We start from the raw sequence: 20077 nt of genomic DNA on the forward strand, positions 1-20077 counted from the left end.
GTGGTTGGCGCAAAATAGCTAAAGGATGAATGTGCTTTCCTTCTTCGTTGCCGTGCTCTCTCCCGTTCAGGCAGCGTACTTTTCTTTTCGGCGTGTAAATTTTTCCCACCAAACATACAAGGGTTTCGTATGGCCAAGTGGCAGCAGTTAGGCATGAAATGTTATTGCCTGTTTTTACCGTACGTTAAGCATGCTTTATTTTAAACGTAATTGTTGTTATACGCAATGAAAACATTTTTGGAGAATGTCACAATTACGCTGCAAAAGAAGACAATTTCTCGCCCTAATTGAGATACTTAACATTTAACATTTTACACACATTTTCCATATGTCCTTATTTCTTTCTATACTTAAGGTTCTGCTAGTTGACACAAAACGAACCAAACGCCTCCTTCTAAGCCCTATTAAAATGTGACCAAAAGAGTGATGGGAGATGGTTTCAACGCCATTGTCGCTTCCGGTTATGGCCCGGACGAAGGACAAACCGGCGAAGGACATTATCTACAGCGGCACACACAACCAAGGACGCGCGGCGTTCGTCGTCTTCGAGGCGAAAATCGACTCCATCTACAACGCAACGGTCGTGGACGTGGCTGTTGTTGTAGCGCGCCCGTGTTCGCTTAAGCAAGCAAAATCCTTCCTTCTTCGAGTGGTTCGCTGGTGCCACGGAAAACGAAAACGATATTTTACGTTTTACACCATCGAACCTTACATCCGCTGCAGAGTAAAACATAAACACATACATACATATACACGTTGTTACATGGAGGAACTACCACCACCGGAACCGGATTTCGTCGTACCGTTGTACCGTCAAGACGGTGCTCTGCGCATACCGAAGAAAAGCAGCACGTCCACAGCAGTGTGTGAGTGTGTGTGTCTATGTTTTCCTTCTTTTCTTTTCCAAGCGAGATCCCTTTATCTTGGTGATTCTAAATTTACATAATTTTTGTTCTACTCTCCTGTCCCGCTCTCCGGGTTCGTACCAATTTTTAATCCCTTTCCCTGGTTTCCCCTGATCCGCATCCCTACCGGCCTCTCACCGGGGTGGTGGTTTCCCCCCATACAGTGTTACCGTTTGTCGCTTCCGGGCAAGTGGAGTAGAACGGAAAAAAGGTAAACGAATAATAGGCGAGAACCGTTCCCGTATCACGGCGGAAAAGTTAAGCTGCGCAGGTGGTGTGTGTGTGAGTGTTTTGCATCTTTTTCGGCAGACAACATCGACCTAATTTTCGGCACACAAATATTCCACCAAATACCACCGGAGGCTACAGCATGAAGAGAGAGAGAGAGAGAGAGAGAGAGAGAGAGAGAGAGAGAGAGAGAGAGAGACAGGGAAGGTAGAAGCCAAGAGAATCCCATGTTTAAGGTTTTGGAAAACGATTCGTCTTTTCGTGTGTATGTGGGCCTCTGTTATTCTCTGTTTCCAGTTTCCAGCAAAACGACGACGACCACGACGGCCAAACGATTCGCACCGTGGGCACGATTATGCAAATTGCCATTTGGCGAGTCTTGCAGCAAAAGACAAATTGAATCCACACGGTTTGACCGACATAATGTCGACCACCTTTAGGCGCCAGAGTAAAGTATGCTCTTTTGGTAAAAAGAAGTCGGATCGTACCGTAATGGTGGCGTGGATGGCCAGTGAAGTCAAGATTTTGCGGTTTAAAGCATGCCAGTACTTCACTTAGGATCGCCAGCAAGCTGATTATAGTTGTTAAAGCATGTTTCGTTTTTAAAAGCATATGCCTCTAAACAATTATTTTAATCCAGATATTTGAAAAATTTACAAACGAAAAATATTTTTTTATTTTTTAGGCTGAAAATACCATTTTTTCGCTTTTCTATCTATTTCTGATACCAGCAAATAAAATGTTCGTTATAAATGAAAAATCAAATCAATACTTTTATTACCAATATCCCCGAAAGGCATCCCAACCGAAGATGCAATTTCAAAAATAAAATCTCCTTTTATGCGTTTCATATTTTAATGCTTTTTTTGGTGGAATTTATTTACGCGATAGAAGAGATCTGAGGAACCATTCCTAAAAGAAACACATTTCAAGGCACACACACATCGGGGTTGAGGATTAGTATCCTTGCCTCTCTAAAACAGCAATAAAATGCAAAAAGAAACGCCCGAAATTGTAAAAAAAAAAAGTAAACGTCACATAGACGGCCTCGCATGTACATAGCAACTCACCTTACCCCCTCTATCGAACACAAATAACTGTCACTGGGCATGCATGCATGAGAAGAAATCAATGCGCCATGAATTTTATGACACTTTGTCGCGAAATTGATGTGTAAGAAATATATTCATGTAAAAAAGGCAGCCACCCCCGGGCGCCTTCAAACGCACCTTCCCATATATCTTCCTGTATCTGCACCTTGGAGTGTTTAGAGAGAGAGAGGGTCATGCTGGATTTCCGTTATCGCCCTCTTCTGGTTTTTATTCCTGCACACACACACACACACACAAAGCACGGGGAAGTCGGGCAAGCTCTAGAATAAATACATAAATTATGCGCCAAACGTCGAGCGAGATTTTTGCGACCAAATAGTAAAAGCAATAACCAGCCCCGAAACCGCCCTTCAAACTGTAAAGTCTCGGGGAGCGTTACTCGTTTTTATTCCGCTGGTGCGGACTGCATAAATCATTCCAGGAGAGAGATGCTGTGGAACGACGAATCGTGCAGTGTCGAAACACCATGGGAACAACATGCAGCACACACATTCTCGATGATGGAATTTTATTTTACACCTTTTCGGTTCGGTGGACGGTTCCCACCACCACCCACGTTACGGGAGAATTCGAGCTTATTCACCTGGAATTGCAATTCTCTTTATCAATTTCAATTACATGTGACCAAACCCTTGCTCAACTCCAATTTCTTCCCAGCTTACAGTATTTAAAACTTTTTATTTTACATCTTATTTTGTTCGTAATAAAAGCATATAGTTTCCCCATTTCTCCGTCACCATACATCGGCAAAAGGGCAAACCTTACAACGCCCCTAATGCTTGCCCAACTTATCATCATCACGTGTCAACGCAGTTAAAGACGTTTGTCACCGTCATAATTACAGCGCACGGTAATTGTTTAATTCGCTGAGAACTCTTTCTCAGGAGGGGAAGCGCTAATGTTACGCTCCTGGCACCTGGCTTCAACCGTACAATCAACCCGACCCGAGGAAGAGCAGTGAAAACACAATCGTTAAACAATCGACTCATAAATTTGGATCGCGCCCCCAGCGCCGGTTGTCGTAGTTGGCGAACAAATTTCCTCCGACCGGTGGGAGCAGCAGCAAACAATGCGCGACCCCTTTTTCTGAGGACGGGCTTTACCATGAAGAAATTCCTGTTTTTCCCCTCCGCCGAAAAACTAAGATAGCTCAGACAGTTAGACAGTTACACACACACACCCCGAAAAAGAAATGAAATTGTTCTTTCTGCTTCAATAAACGGCAATGGAGGGGGGAGAAAAGATGGTTCTCCCCAAAAAAAAACCCCTGCAAAAGAAGCGCCCCCTCGTGAAAGCCAAAGGGTATGCGCGCATATTGTGGCAAACTTTCTCACGGAAGTACGCAGCAGCGGCAGGCACTGCGCGCCCAAGGGGCTGCACGATGACTGCACGAACGAGATTAAGACGATAAAAATGGGTGCGCAAGATTCGGACACACGCTTCTGGGCTTCGGACTGGCCAACCGAGCAACAAAAGCGCAAGCCAGAAAGACACGGAGAAGTAATTAAACTGTCATGGATGATCACATCTCCACCGGATGCTCAACCAGTTGTGACAGGCGGAAAGGTGTTAAGAGATGTTTGGGAAGCGATATAGGAGCCGAAGCCAATTGAACTTAAAGCACACACAGAAACGGGAAACATGGGGCGGACTGTCATGTTTCTTCGTAATTGCGACAAATCTACACGATTATAATGCAAACTGACAGCCAACGGGGCAAAAGGCACTTTCTGGTGGGCCAGTGTTTGCCATCCACTAACATACCAATTTACACGTCCCTATTTGTTGTTGGGCGAAACATTTTCAAACAACATGATTATTGCTTTAGTAGAAACAAACACAGCTCGTGACAAAAGTAAAGCAACACCGGGGGGAGAGGTTGAAAAAGCAATTCAAGTTTTGCAATCAAGCGAGATTAGTGTACAAGGTTTGGCAAGTTACACCTTATTCTCATTAGAAGTTTACAGTTTTTTTCTTGTTAGTTGGGAATTTGTTGAAAATCATGTGGATAAAACAAACCAGCATATTGGACGACTGTACATATATGTCTTTCATCGAATAATATAATATATAAAACAATAAAATATGTATTTTAAGCCTAACTTCATCCTTAATTCATGCTAAAATGCACTATTAATTGCAATAAAATTAACACCTTGTCATGCTTTAGTGCACGGAGTTCCTGAAACGGCCAATTTCTTTTTAAACACATGCAATATTTGCCAAGCTCTTTCTTTGTCCCTTCCAAGTGTTGCCTTTATGCTTCAACACCTTGGCAATCAAAACAAAAATCACTTAACAACCCTTAATGCCTCCAGGCGCAACGGCAATATCCATAGGAACACACCACCCAACCCCGGAGCACGCTGTTTGTTGACAACAAACAAATGCAGCTGCATTCACCCCCGTTTGCAATGCTGAATGCAGTTTTGGCGTTTGTGTAAATCACCCCTCCGCAACAACCTGTGCAGAACAGCAAGTTCAAAGAGCATCGAACTGCCAGGAAACCGAAGTGTCCGAAAAGGGAAGGGTCTGCGTGATAATTGCCTACCGCTGAACCGGTTTTTTCGCTGTTCGAATTCGCAGCATTTAACCCACGGCACAGCACGGCGTTAAGATGCGCCGCCTTCTTAGCGCGGCATTGTTTTGATTTTTTCGGCAAGGTATTTTGTCAGTTCCGCAGCAAGTTGCTCCGGATCACCCGCTGTGTGTATCTTCTTTCACTTTCGTGGGTATGTTTCATTTCTTTCCTTATCGCTATCTCTTCGTTTTGTTACGGTCATTAACTTTTACTCTCGGGACTGGTTTTTGATCCTTTTGCTGTTTTGTAGAATCATTTCCGACCCACTAAACCGTTTCGTGTTGCATAAAACATTCCAGCAGCAAAGCAGCTCTCCTTGCCCACTATCCCCCGCTTTAAAGCGGTTTGTGTTTCATCAGGATTTAAAACAGTTCAGCAAGTACCAAACAGTACGGAAAAAGGAATTTGCTGGACTCAAAATCAGGTAGACCGCACCCTTTTCAGGAGTGTAGTAGATTCAGCATTTATTTGAAAAAAATGCAAAGCCCTAAAAGCCTTTTCAATGACTCATCATCATCAATCTGGAATGGAATGAAGGGATAGAAGGATTTTTTTGCTACTGATAAACACTGAATGGCTTTTGAGGGTTTTTTTTTTTCATTTAACTCACCACATTGCACAGCTGTACCTTCATTAGGCAAACTAGCAGCATCCCTGAGATGGGAAAACCATGTCGTAAGTGATTATGATAAGCTAAGCATCATCTTGCAAAGCAGCCTTTTTACATCAATAACAATTAGAAGCAACTAGGAGAAGAAAGCCATTTGCCTCGTTTTTGGTGCAAAATATATATAACGCATATTACTTTACAGTATTAGGCCAAATGACTGTAAACTCCTGACCAACGGCCAGGGCCACCAAGACTTGTGAGGCTCCAGATTTGAAGATATATATGTGAGTGCATGTGCAGTTCATCTGAACAGCTGAACATCTTAAGGTGTTGAAAGAGAACGATTTAACGACTTTAAGCTCAGACCCGGTGTCTCTTCTTAAAGCCAGATTAAGATCAATGAAAGTCTTTTCCAGAACTTCAAAAACACACTGTATTGCAAGAATCTTAGATCTCCAATCAGAACCAGTTAAACATACCAGAGATTTCAAACCGACATACGTACGCCTCTTCACGTGCGAATGGTAAAGTCTATCGACTAGTATTTGCTCTGTAAAAGATCTTGTCGTTAGGCATATCCAACATTTACCGAATCAAAGTGCTGATGAAATTCTTGGATAAATTCTACCTCAGATACCCAAACAAAATAAACACAGGCATATGGAAGATGGAATTTCAGATATCTGAAGTGATTTATGATATTTGAGATATCTGAACCATTGCAATATGGACCGCCTAATTGAAGTGATTTCGTAAGAGGTTTCATCCTACGCATTTAACAGAAATATGTTGATGCAGGATACTGGGACCTACTTCCGAGTGATGCAGGTATTTTATTGGAGTAATACATCTGATCAGCATTTCTATATTTGTTCTATATTGGTTGATGGAAGAAGGATATCCAAACAAAAATAATCACTGCATCGCCTACACCAAAAAACCACACACAAACCACAACCAACTTACCTTCTGAGCTTTGCACATCGCCGTAATGGACTGCAGGTCGTGCGACTGATGCCGGTTGTCCCCGATGCACTGATTGCAGATGGGCAGCTTGCACCCCATGCAGTACATCGTCAGCGGTTCCGTGTGCTCGCCACAGATCGACTCCCGCAGCTGGCAGGCGCCCCTCGGCTTGGTCAGGCTGTGCTTTGCCAGCGGGCCGCGCGCCGGATGGCACAGCTCCCGGCACGCGTCGCAGTACCGGATTTCGCACTGCTCGCAGATGACGGTCGCCACCTTCGGCGGCTCGGTTTCACACATCTGGCAGCGCAGTGCCTCCCGCTCGCAGAACCGATCCACTATCGACTCCATCGCCCGGTACAGGGGCAGATTGCGGGCGCCCAGCTCGTCAAAGAACACCAGCTTCCGGCACACCGGGCAGGCGAGCGAGTACACAGACCCGCCCGAACCGGCCGGCGGAAACAGCAGCCCCTGTAGGTTGGGCGTGCCGGCGTACGAGCCCGGCCGCGACGTGCAGCAGATGACGCCCGAGTCCGCCTCGCTCAGGATGCTCACCTTGTCCGCCTGGTCCTGGTCGGACGAGACGCTCTCGGTAGCGCTCGAGCTGCCCGTGCTGGCGGCGGACGAGTGCTGCGAGTGCGACTGGTGCAGATGGGCCGCTGCAATGGCCGGATGGCAGGGCGGATGGCCCGCCGACGAGGAGGACGAAGCGGTGGAAGAGGACGACGAGCCGGCCGTCGACGACGACGACGAGGAGGCCGTCTGAATGTCCAGCGCACAGGCGAGACAGAGCGCGTGATAGCAGGGCAGCAGTACCGGGCTGGCGTAAAGCTGCTTGCACACCGGACAGCGCAGTTCCTCCTCCATGCCTACGGACGGCGTTGGCCGCGACGCGACGCACCGGCTAGCTTGGCGACGATGGTCCGAACTCCCTGCCGGAGTCCGCGGAGCACTAGCACACGCAGCAGCAACCTGCGAAGGTGCTTCACCATTCACCGCTCGCTGGTCCTTCGATGGGGCGGACTGCAGACAACCGACACTTGCCACAACACTAGACCGCGCGCACGTGGGATTTTTTTAAAGGGACACTGGCTTTTGAAAACACACACACGCCTAAACACACCTTTAGCACACGTGAGGATAATCGGAACTTTGCGTTACACCGAAATCACTTTTTACAAAGCACTCCGGCAGAACACAAGGCCTGCCTTGGGAGGATGGGTTTGAACGAGCAGCGAGTATAATACCGCACACTGATCAATTTATATGCAAATCATATACACACCAACAACAACCACAAGCATTAAGCATAAACATACACACACACACACACACACGAGCACAAATACACAAAGCCGGGACCACACCAAAGCCACAAACACTAGAGCACGTTTCACGTTTTCTTCCACTCAGTTGGAGCTCGTTTTCCCTGACTGATGGAAAATTGGCATTTTCATCACAGCGTGCTTACGGTTGGGATTTGTTTGGATGTTGTTGTATCGCCGCGCAGAAGATGCTTTCGGGGGAAAGAAGGTAATTTTTTACACTTCAGTTACTTTTCGGGTTGTTCTACAGAACGACAACTTCAAACGAGCCTTAATTTTTGAGGATCTTTTTTTAATGAACAGGGAACACACCTCGGTGGACGGGGAAAAAGGTCGATATTAATATTCACGTTGTTTTTCCCTTTTTTATGATCTTCTGTACTATTTTGTTTATTTACTTTGCAGATGTAATTATTTTGTTGATTTTTCGCAAATTTTAAAAATTCACTAGTTTAATTCATGCACCAGTTTCTTCAACTCACAGTTTGGTTTTTCTATCCAAAACTATCTGTTACTTTCAATTTTTTATTCTTGCACTATCAATCAGCAAGATACACCATTCACCAATTATCTCACAAATCTTCTTTAAAACACTGTTTTTTTTTATAGCACGTAAAATAGCAGAACAAGCCAACACCTCACACCACACTGTACTCGGGGCTCTTGTTATGGCACCCGGTCAAGCTGCTCATATCCGGTAACGTACACCTTTCTCGCCTTTAATTCCATTCTGCCTGCCAGAGGAGCTATCCCGTACGGAAAAATCCCGACAGATGCAGGTGCAAACCACACACTCTCGAAAGGATGCACCCAATATCTCTCTTCCTGCCGATGGTTAAACTTCCAGCAGAAACGCACTCACATACACACACCCTTTGCAGTGTTAGTCCCTAAACAGTGGCAAGAAAATCGCAGCGCACGCGCGCCTTTTACACACACACCACACCAATGTGCAACGAAATCGATGGTGGTTTTTGAAGGGTGGTTGGCTTTGCGAGAACGATACCGCGCGCGACCCTATGCTGCCGCGGCAAAGGCAATTCAAACACACCGACCGGGACCGTGCAGCAGCCTCCGAAACCGTACGACTTGCCTCGACAAGCTTCTTCCTACTTCTGGCTGGCGGCCGGTGAACGGTGAACGGCACCAGCAGTGCCGTGGGTTCATGCGAGCGGTTCGTGTGCCGTTCGGCCGATGGTCGGGGCCCCAGCTGGCCAATGTGTGAGTGTTTGTAGAAGGGAGATGGCACGAGCGACTCCGAAGGGTCTGTGCTCTTTACTCGCACGGGAAACAAGTCTAGCGTGCACCAAACGGCTATTGGTAGGTGATGCATTTGAGAAGGAAAGTATGTTCTTCTATGGAACAAATGGTACCAGAAGGTTCATCTTTTTAGAAACAAGAACATTATCAATTTAAATTTCTATTTTTGTCGCTAGTAATTTTGTTACTAATTTTTAGAATGCTTTTCTAGTGTATGGCACTCCCAACAATGCTCAGATTAAACGAATGGAATATATAAAGTATATTTCTCTCTTTCCTTAGTTAGAACGCAATTAAGGTGGCTAGAGTTCATTCGTGCAATACTACTAGATAATGCATACAACGAAAGAGTGCCTAAGCGGAATTGCCGAATGGAATTAGAGTTTGCATGAACTCTACCAATCTCCTTATCGGAGTTATTTGTGTATAAATTCAAAAAGTAAAAAAAATGTTAAAAAATATTTTACATTAACCACAGATCGCGGACCAATACTATTCATAGATCTACGAAAAAACTGTGGCTTTTACCAACAACTTTTACAGTAATAATTACAGCATAACATGTTAGGTAGTTTCTATTTTTTAATTATTAGGTAATTATTACTTTACTAATTTATTAATAAATGTATCTATTTATTTATTTATTGAAGCAAAGACATCTGGCAAATTAGGCCTAAATAATATGATATTAAAAAACGTATTTTAAAAATATTGTAATCGTCTTTTTAAAACATAGAAAACTCGCAAGTCGTTAAAAAAAATAAAAAAGATTATCGAGTAATGGCAACGAGCAAATAAATAAATAAATAAATAAATAAATCTAAATAAATAAATAAGTAATTCAATAAATAAATAAATAAATAAATAAATCAATCAATCAATCAATCAATCAATCAATCAATCAATGAATAAATCAACAAATAAATAAATAAATAAATAAATAAACAAATTTATTTATTTAAACATTATTTAAATAACAAACAAATAAATACATAAATACATTAACAAAACGCTAACGAAATCAATATTTTAAATAATTTATCAACTTGATTGCTTAGAAGAAATTGGTAGAATAGACTCACTTGCACAAAAATTATGTTGATTATTTTCAGAAAAAAACTATAAGATAAATTCCAAATTTATTAGGTTTGTATTTAATATAATCTAGTAACTATTCATAACAAATATATAAATCTACCGGTTTCATGTACTGAAACTTGAATAAGAAATAACAACTGAAACTCAAATAACAATAAATAACAAAAACAACGTAAAATAGTACAAAAAGCCAACATTTTATCAACAATATACGCGAGAATGTGGACCGCAAAACTGTTTCAAGTCGTGTGAAAATACTGTATGTTGGCATTAAGAGCAATCAGAATATCAACATCACTTAAAAAGCTATTACAATACGACCAATTTGTAAAAGTAAAATGCTTTAAAAAGTATAATAATTTTGCTAATAATATAAATATTAACAGAACACAATCTTAATAAGTTATGCAATCTGGAATGATGTTTCCAGTGTGCGAATAATAAAAACAAGCTTTAAATAAATTATATAATTTGAAATTGTCCTTTTCAACGAACTAGATCCATTCCAGATGCCATTACATACCTGTAAAGTGCGTACATTCTGCACCTTTCAGCGTGGCTAACGCTTGATAAGGCCCAAAAAGGTGAATAATGGTCGAATAAATTAGCCTCTTTAATATTTTTTTAATATTATTTTTTTGAGCCGGTCTCGTAGTACAGTCGTCAACTAGTACGACTTAACAACATGCCCGTCATGGGTTCAAGCCCCAAATGGACCGTGCCGCCATACGTAGGACTGACTATCCTGCTATGGGGGGATCAATAAGTCACTGAAAGCCAAACCCACAAGTAGTGTGGTACAGGCAGGCCTTGAACGACAGCGGTTGTTGAGCCAAAAGAAAAAAAAAAAATATTTTTTTAAGCATTGGAACAATCTTGAAAAAAGCAACTGTACATTTTAAACGTGACCTTTTTTGCCCAATTTTCATCACAAAACACCGCCATGGTATAATTCCCATACATATTCAACCCATCAAAAAAATGGGAACAGTAAGGCAACATCCACGGATATACCCAAAGCATTCATTATTAAAATCAAAACACTACCTCATCGTGTTATCCGCTAACTACCTTATAATTACGCCGCTATTTACTTTTAACAGATTGATAAATGATGATATTTTTATGTCACTCACACAGAGTGCACCCGCGAATTGGTGACCAATGCGAGTCACAGCCCGGAACAATGCCAGGCCGGTCGGTCAGGCAGGGGAAAAAGTGGATAAAAAATGAGTTTAGCGCGCCCGGTTAAGTGCAAGGCGCGGGCGCGCACGTCCCTCAGCTCCAGTTCCCGGACATGCCGTTGAGATTTATGTGTACTCACGCCAAGCCACCGCATAACCGTAATAGTATTTTTAGGTTGCATTTCAGCACCACCACCACGAAATTTCCTACCGTTTGCATAAAAAGCCAATAACCGATAAAGATCTGCCGCTTCTAATGAACATATTGTTCAGATTACACTCGGAAGGAAGCTGGCGGCTTGGGGTGTCTCACGTTTCGTGGCACGAGATTTGCCGCCCGAGATAATAAGCAACGGCGGGCGGCCGGGAAAAGGCAGCAGAGGTTAGTGCGTCCGGGCTTCGTTAAAACAGCCTTAGAGTCGTCGTGCTCGTCGTGTGTAACCGCTTGCCAAGCCAGAGTAAGTCACCAAGAGTGTGCTGGTAAGTAAAGATGCGTCACATTATTAATGGCTCCAGGGTACCATTTAAGGTGAAATGTCATCATCTTCGTTTAAGGGGGAGGTAACTAAAACGGGGGCCAGATGATGGTGGCGCAAAACGGACGCCACACCGCAAGGTAAGCAACAGATGCACTTCTGCACTTCGGTCGTTAATGCCGGACAGCACCGGAATTGGATTTGGAACCATTTATAACTAGCCTTCGTAGCCGAAGTTGACAGCTGCGTACTCTCGCCCTGTGCACACCCGCGTAAGTACCATCGGTTTAAATCGTTCGTTTGAAAATAAAAAAAAAAGTCTTATGCTGCTCTCGGGACCACCCATTAAGACTGCTGCACCATTGCTCGCACACCTTGAAACAAACGTTTTCATCTTTGGGGATGAATGTCTGACTTGTGACCTTTCCGTCGGTTAAAAGCACCTCGGCGAGAGTTCAAAGCAGTTAATCTCAACACCCCCAGCTGCATTATCGCATGGGAACACCTCCCGCGGACGCGGCCGATAATCTGGCGTCTAATCAAACACTGACCGCTTGCATCGGACGCCTTTTTCCTTATCACGCACGCACCGAACACACCAATGAGAGTGATAGTGTGTCCGAGCTAGGGATGTGCTCGCTGGAGCGCTGCCACGACTCCGATCTGAGTCGTTCTGGGTGGTTCGGAATCTGAGTCGTCCGAAGTTATCCAGAGTTGTCCAGAGTCGTCCGAAGTCGTCCGGAGTTATCCGTAGTCGTCCGGAGTCGGTCGGAGTTATTCGGAGTCGGAGTCGCCTGGAGTCGTCCGGAGTCGTCCGGAGTTGACCGTAGTTGCTCGAAGTCGGTCGGAGTCGTCCGGAGTCGTCCGGAGTCATCCGGAGTCGTCCGGAGTCATCCGGAGTCGTCCGGAGTCATCCGGAGTCGTCCGGAGTCATCCGGATCTGCTCCGAACGACTCCGGATGACTCTGACCAACTCTGGACAACTCCAGACGACTCCGGACGACTCCAGACGACTCCAGACATCTCCGGACGACTCCGGACTACTCCGAACAACTCCGGACGACTTCGGACGACTCTGGACAACTCTGGACAACTCTGGACAACTCTGGACAACTCTGGACAACTCCGAACGACTCCGGACGACTCCGGATGACCCCGATCGATTCCTTACGATTCTGAACGACTCCGGATTATGCAGGGCGGACCTACCTTCCGGAGTCGATTCCGATTTTACCGGAATCGGATCGGAGTCGACTGGGGATTTTTGCCAACTTTACCCATCACTAAGTTCGAGCTGGGGTCTATTGAACGGGGGGAGTGGAAGTGTCATTTAAAACGTAATCGGAGGAACGGCTCTATCGATAACGCGTAAGCCGCGTCCTTGGCAGCTACATTGTGAATGCGATTTTCTTTTTGTTTTGTTCACACAATCTAGAACTAATATTTACTAAACACTAGTTCCTGTCTACGTATCCCCCTAGCGGGCGAAAGAAGGGTACTATTTATGTACTTTAAACTGCATCATTTAAATGCTTGTGAGCTACAGAAGAAAGTAAAATGCAAATAACCTAAATTAATGTTAGGAAATTTAATTCTAATCTACTCACCGACTTACTTCCGGCTGACAATCCACTTCAACGACTTTTCTCAACACTCATCCGGTACAATAGGCTGCACATTGTGCTACAAAGTAACCAATCTGTGCGTGCTGCTGACACTGCCAATGCTCTTTAAAAGGATGCAAACCAGGAAGACGATCCAGTCAGTGGCCGGTCGGCAAGCACTAGCCGCAATCTTCCCGTTCGCCTGGAAAAATGGTGCAAGTGATACAAGTGACCTAAAAAAGACAAAAAGAAGTGAAAAGTGTTTGTGCAAAAAACAAAAAAAAATGAAACCACTAAAACCATACCAACCTTCCACGGCGGCGGTCGTGCTGCTACTACTGTTCGCCGTCATTCTACCAAACTGCCGTTCCCTAGCAACGGACGAGACCGCAACCAAAAAGCCACCCAAACGCACGGTGAAGAAAATGATCCTACTAGATCACACACCGGTGTTACCGCACAAAGTGCGCCTGCTGGAGGATTGTTCCCGTGGGGCCAGCACCAACTGTACCCACACCTGCCCCGATAGTTACACCGTCGACGCTCGCCAGCAGTACTGCCGCCCGAAGCGTCAGGACGGGATCTGCCCACCCGGGTACGTGCAGCGTGCCGGTGCCGGTGGAGCGGCCGGCTGCGTGCTGGAACAAATCCACTGTCCACCGGGCAGCAAACGCGAAGGCAATCGGTGCGTAGTGCGAAGCTACAGCTGCCCACCCGGGTACGTACAGCGCGGACAGAGCTGCGTACGGGACAACATCTGCCAGCCGGGCTACCGGTGGGAAAGTGGACTGTGTTTCCCCGCCGCCGCTCGAATCTTCTGTCCGCCCGGCTTTACCGAACAGCATCCCGGCGGTAACTGTGCACCGGCGGCCTGCTCCGACTGCTGCGACTGCCGGGAGGAGGTGGTCGCAACGATATGCCCCTCCGGGTACAGCACCCAGTGGGGACGGTGCGTGCGGCATCAGCAAGCGTCTCCCGACCTAAGAATCCACTCCGTCACCTACCGGCTGCCGGTGGAGTGCGCGGTAGGGCAAACGTTCAACGGAGGGCAGTGCGAAACGGTCACCACGATCGGACGGCCAGTCTGTCGGAGCGGACACTTCTACAACGGGTCCTGCGTGGAGGTGGCCAAGTGTGTCCGGGGCACACTGAACGGCGTTTGCTCGTGCGAGCAGGAGCAACACGTGGCCAGCGCTTGCGCAGCGGGCAAGGTGCTGGATGGGGTGTGCGTAATTTCCCGGGCACACTGCAAACCGCCGGCCAAGCTGCGGAATGGGGTGTGCGTGCGGGAGACCCGCACGCGCCCCCACTGTCCGGAGGGTGGTGTGCCGTATCAGAGGGAGTACTGTGCGCTGGAAGCGCCACGCTGCGCAAGAGGCTTCACGCTGGACGAGCACGGACTGTGCCGGCGCGGCACACACGCGTGTACGTTCGAGTGTGGGCTTTACCAGCGGCTGAACCGATGGTGCGGCCTACCGGCCAACTGTCCGGAGGGGTACACGCTGAGCGAGGCGGGCCACTGCCTGCGGGAGAAGATCCGCCCCGCGTACAGCTGCCCCGAGGGGACGGTCGAGCGGGGCGATCGGTGTGTCAGTGTGAGTCCGCTCTGTCGCTCCAACTATCGGTACGATCCGGGCGTTGACCTTTGCACCCGGTGCGACGAGCGAGCGATGGCGTGTGCGCGGGGCAACCTTACCGGCGGGCAGTGCGTGTGGAGCGAACCGGCCTGTCCGGCCGGGCACGAGTGGAAGGACAGTGTGTGCGTGCGGAACGATACGCGCCGGTACAGCTGCCGGAAGGGGTACGAGCATGGGGAGCAGTGCGTCCACGGAGAGCTTGCCTGCCCGACCGGCGGCTACGAGCTGCAGGGCGAGGTGTGCACGGTGCAGGAAGACGTCCACTGTCCGGAGGGTTCGTACGCGGTGGAGGGCAGATGCACCATCGCCAAGGAGTGTCCGGAAGGGTTTCTGGCCGGGGCGGACGCGTGCGTGCGCGAAGTGAGGCGACTCGCTAACTCCACCGAACCGACCTGCCCGGCGGGGTACGCGTACGAGGGGGATGTGTGCATCCGGCGGACGGTGGTGGAAGCGTCCGTGAGCCGCAAGGAAGCGGTCTGTCCCGATGGGTACGAGCGCGGGAGGGAGGAGCGGTGCGTGCGGTTGGTGCGCACGTTCCCCGTCTGTCCGCCGCGCACGATCTACACGGACCGGAGCGATCGGTGCTACTGCGAGGTGGATCTGATGTGCCCGACGGGGTACGAACGAACCGGGACGGATTGTACGTACCGGGCGGCGGGGTACACGTCGCTGGTGAACTTCCTCAACCCTTGCTACGGGGCGTTCTGTGGCGGTGGTGGTGCGTACTGCATCACGCAGTGCAGCTTCCCACCGTGCCCATTTGAGCCGTGTGCCGTCGGTGGACTTACTGCGACCTTCGGACCAAGGGCAACGCGCTGCCTTACACCAGGGGCGGGCGATAACGATTGTCCACCGCAGACGATCATCGGACTGGTCTGTCCGCCCGGGTACGAGCGTGTCAACAGCTCCTGTCTCGCCTACTACGATAAGGTTTGCCCCGCTGGCTACGAGCTCGACGGGGAAGAGTGTACGCAAGCCGTCTATGTAGCACCCATCTGCCCTTCGGGATACCGTCCGGCGTTGAATGCGGCCTCCACCTGCATGCAGACATCCTGTCCGAACGGTTACAAGCTCACCGGAACGGGCATGACGTGCGAAAAGCGGGAGCTTCGCTCACCAAAACCATGCCCGCCGGGGTGGGATTTCTTCCAAGGCGCTTGCCATCGGCGAACGCTCTGTCGCAACGGAACCATCGAGGGAGCGTACTGCGTTGAGCGCGAGTTTACCCGGCCCACCTGCCCGGAAGGGTACATCCAGCGGGGTGAAGATTGCACCACGCAAGGCACTTGCCGCACGATCGGAGCGGTGCTGATCGATGGTATGTGCGTGCGGATCGAAGAGCCTGCACCTTGTCCGGAGGGAACGTACCGTCATGGCAGGCACTGCGTGTATCCGGATGCGCCCGAGTGTGAAGATGTCCAGCACGTGGCCACGCAGTGCACCTCGGAGATTGATTCACGTGGCTACTGTTGGCAGCGGACCGCACCGACCTGTCCGCAGGGGTACCGGTTGCGCGACGATCGATGCATTTCCTGCCAAAGCGAGAAACCCAACTGCCCTGCCCACCAGGCCATACGGCAGGAGATGTGTACGGCGGAACGGGTCGCCTGTCCGGCGGGGCATTTTCTGCGCGACGGTTACTGCGTCACGGTGGACGTTACGCGCCCGAGCTGTCCTGCCGGAGATTATACGCTTTGCAACGGTTTCTGCATCGTGCCGTACGTGCACGAGTGTAAGGCCGCGGAGTACGGACTGGCCACGTGTAGCCGCGGGTTCCTGCAGCACGGCAAGTGTGTGGAGCACGCCCGGTGTGCCGATGCGCACCATACGCTGGTGGGTGGCGAGTGTCAGCTGCGCACGTTCGTCGACGCATCGTGCCACGGGAAGGGTACGCGGGTCGGGGAGCTGTGCATTGGCGGCACGCCGAAATGTCCCCCGAGCTATGCGCTAACGGGTGGTCAGTGTTACAGCTGCCAGGTGGAGAACGCACAGTGCGCCACGGCGGGTGCTAGCTGCGCCGAAAGCTTCTGCCAGCTGGAACCGCCCCGCTGCAGCTCGTCGGGGGCAACGTTTGATGGGCGCAGTTGCCGGCTGCTTGTGACGAGTAAACCGGTCTGCCCGACCGGCACCAGCCCGGACCGGTACGAGCCAAAGTTCTGCCAGCTCAAGTCGGAGCGGGCCGTGTACAACTGTCCGGCGGAGCATCACTATCAGAACGGGGTGTGCTTGAAGAAGCTGTACAAAACCCCCTCGTGTCCTGCGGACTACAAGCTACGGAATGGGGCCTGTGTGAGGCGCATCTGCTCCCGCATGTCGTCCGGATCGGCCTGCGGGGATGTTGGTGGCCCGCTGGCTTTAACAACCGGACCAACCGTTTCCTGCGCACAGTGTTTGAACGAGACGGCTGGCACGATGAGTGGAGGAAGCTGGTCCTCTACGGCTCCGGCCCAAAACGAGCTGGATCTGTGCTGCATGGTGTACTCTCCGCGAATTTGCCCGGACGGTGGCGAATGTCGTCACGAGCAGGAGCGTCTTTGCGGTTCCTTCTGCCTGACGGAGGACGATCGGATCTATCTGACTGTGTCGCGTACGGTGCGCGTGGGCAATCGGCTGTACGTGGCACCGGCACATCGCAGTGGCGCTTCCGATTACGTCGATGTATACGATGAGGACGAAGGCGATGATGAGGATCACGACGAAGGCCTCGGGACGGACTGTGCGCAGTGCGAGATTGGACCGGCCAATTGTGCGAAGCACTGCAACACATACGATTGCGAGGAGCAGGACGAGGAGGGGTGTAACTTTAAGGAGGCAAACACTTTCTGTGCCCAGTACCGGGGGGCGAAGATTTGTGAACATTTTAGTTTGTAATTTTATCGTGTTTGTTTATTTTTGTTGTGCATAGCAGGCGTCGAGAAAAGTTTGATTTTAGTTCGTGCAATGAAACTGTTAACATACCTTCAAGATGACCGAATTTTGTTGTTTGTAGTGTTTTAAAAATTCAGCAAACATTTTATCTTTTCTTTACTTTTTGTGAATTTCTAATAAATCGCTAAAAACAGACAATTTGAATTTTTTATTGAACTCTTTTATCACAAAAACATCGCCGGCAGCGGGCAGTTGCCAGAGCGCGGCATAATCCGCTTGACGTTTCAACCGCTCCATTTGAACGTAACTGTCAGTACTGTCAACAGCATCATCGCAAACGGGTGAAAAAACGCGGAAGCATCGTACGAGGCGGGCAAACGCAAAAACACAAGCGCTACAGCGAAATCGCTCCAATTTGTGCTTCATTCCACGGTAAGTGGGCGATAAACAATTAAAATAACCCCCCAAACGTTACTCCTTGTCTTATAATAAGTGTAATTATCCCCTACCTGCCCGTAGGAACGTGCCAGCGCGCTACCACCACCACCAGCAGCAGCAACCATGTCGAGCACATCGCAAAAGCATAGAAATTTCGTGGCGGAACCGATGGGCGAAAAGCCCGTCACAGATCTGGCCGGTGTGGGCGACGTCCTCGGCAAACGGTTAGAGGCAGCCGGCTTCGACCGGGCGTACACGGTGCTCGGCCAGTACCTAATCCTGAAGAAGGACGCAGAGCTGTTCAAGGAGTGGATGAAGGACACCTGCGGCGCGAACTCGAAACAGGCGGCCGACTGCTACCAGTGCTTGAGCGATTGGTGCGACGAGTTCCTGTAAATAACGACCAGCAACGCCTGCATTTCAGCGCATTTTGACAAATGGAGTACAGCACTCGTCCCAGCAGCAGCATCCGACCGGGTTTGCGGTTGAGTCAGCAGCTCTTCAGTCCCTCGGAAAGCCGCTGATGCGCTGTAACCCTTCACACTAACACGGACGCACACACACACACGCTCGGACTCTGTGTGAATCGGTTTGGGTGGTGGGCGCACGGCGTTAGTTTTGTTCGCTTTTAAGTAACGAATTCAGACGAATGGACTATTTACCGCAATTTAAATATTAACCTTTATAAAATCTCCGATAGACTAAGTGAAGTGAAACCCGAAGCTTTGCTGTTTTTTTTTGTTCTTCGTCGATTCCGAAATTGCTCATTGTTTGGATTAACGTGCATGACGCCGCTGTTTGTGGCTTTGGACATTTTTCTAGCATGACGACATATCCACAACAGTACGATTTAGAGGGTGGGAGAGATTAGAAACGGATCTGCTCAAGGTCACGCGGCTTTCATGAACGGACAGGATGTTTCAAAAATATCCGAAGAGCGTTAGGTATATTTATAAAAGAATAACTTTGTAGCAAACGATAGAAAAAAAACAGAAACTGTACGAATAATCGAAAGATAGAAAATAAACTTTCACGTACCGGAGCGCTGCGTCACTACCAATGCACAGTCGCATGTGACGTGATTGTCATCCAACGAATTGTTATCGGTCAAAATTAGTTTAGTATAATGCTACACTTTACAGAAATGTATGTAAAAGTAGCATATTTTAGACAGTTTAAGAAAATCTGAAAAATGAGTAAAATGGAAAATAGGATAAATTCTGCAAATAACTTCCAAAACACATTCGACATTGCCGCTGTCAAGTTGCTATAAAAATTCGCCCCGTATTGGCTAGCCGCGACATCATCTAGCGTTCTCTCTTTCACTCATACGCATCTCGCTCGCTAGCCGTCCTGCTCTCGCTCACGCACCGTTGCGCAGCTTCACTCGCGACAGCCCCAATTTCGCCCGGATATGGGCGGCGATGGGTGCTGGTGTGCGTGCAGGATCGCCCTTCGCCCGTGTCAGACGGGTTGCCTGTGTTGGTGCCAGCGCATCGCGTAGCCCCAGAGCCTGCTCGAGAAGCAGGAAAAATCCGTACAGGGAAAGAAGTTCCATCGTTGTTCCACACAGTGCGAGTTAAAAATCGGTGAAAAAAGGCTGCCACCTAGTGGTGTAAAAACAGGTCGGTTTCGCACGGTTTTCACATGCCTGGGAGAGTGTATTCTGCTTGAGGGGGAAAAGGAATTTCCATGTGTGAACGCAAAATTCGGCCCCAATTCGGTATCAGTTTATTGCAAAAGGGCGAGGGGGGAACTGAACAAAAATGCAAGGAAAAGTTGTGCGTG

General features: G+C 48.5%; 4 protein-coding genes across 10 annotated transcripts in view; 3 read left to right on the forward strand and 1 right to left on the reverse strand.

Moving 5' to 3' along the window:
- LOC121595708 (E3 ubiquitin-protein ligase TRIM9) overlaps positions 1-8946 on the reverse strand; it is a 118086-nt gene extending 109140 nt beyond the window's left edge. For both annotated transcript variants that reach the window (XM_041919884.1, XM_041919883.1), the window contains exon 1: positions 6403-8946. In XM_041919884.1, coding sequence (XP_041775818.1) covers positions 6403-7266 — 864 coding nt within the window. In that variant the 5' untranslated portion in view covers positions 7267-8946. The remainder of the gene's footprint in view (positions 1-6402) is intronic.
- Positions 8947-13630: 4684 nt separating this feature from the next.
- Positions 13631-17854, forward strand: LOC121595509 (zonadhesin-like). Its single transcript, XM_041919542.1, has one exon. It carries the CDS (start codon positions 13631-13633, stop codon positions 17852-17854), a length of 4224 nt encoding a protein of 1407 aa, XP_041775476.1.
- A 296-nt stretch (positions 17855-18150) lies between these two features.
- LOC121596190 (barrier-to-autointegration factor) lies at positions 18151-19011 on the forward strand. The gene is made up of 2 exons (XM_041920912.1): positions 18151-18283; positions 18371-19011. Exon 2 carries the CDS (start codon positions 18413-18415, stop codon positions 18683-18685), a length of 273 nt encoding a protein of 90 aa, XP_041776846.1. The 5' UTR covers positions 18151-18283; positions 18371-18412; the 3' UTR covers positions 18686-19011.
- Positions 19012-19737: 726 nt separating this feature from the next.
- The window catches only part of LOC121595250 (striatin-3), a 29430-nt gene continuing 29090 nt past the window's right edge, over positions 19738-20077 (forward strand). For 5 of the 6 annotated variants that reach the window (XM_041919085.1, XM_041919080.1, XM_041919079.1 and 2 more), the window contains exon 1: positions 19738-19914. The gene's annotated coding sequence lies outside the window, so the exon portion shown is untranslated. The remainder of the gene's footprint in view (positions 19915-20077) is intronic. The other variant, XM_041919084.1, reaches the window with a different exon arrangement.

The sequence above is a fragment of the Anopheles merus genome, chromosome 3R, assembly GCF_017562075.2.
Source record: "Anopheles merus strain MAF chromosome 3R, AmerM5.1, whole genome shotgun sequence".
Classification (NCBI taxonomy): domain Eukaryota; kingdom Metazoa; phylum Arthropoda; class Insecta; order Diptera; family Culicidae; genus Anopheles; species Anopheles merus.

Excerpts from the sequence above, each read along its gene's own strand:
- LOC121595509 (XM_041919542.1), top strand. The coding sequence starts at position 13,631 with ATGAAACCACTAAAACCATACCAACCTTCCACGGCGGCGGTCGTGCTG.
- LOC121596190 (XM_041920912.1), top strand. The coding sequence starts at position 18,413 with ATGTCGAGCACATCGCAAAAGCATAGAAATTTCGTGGCGGAACCGATG.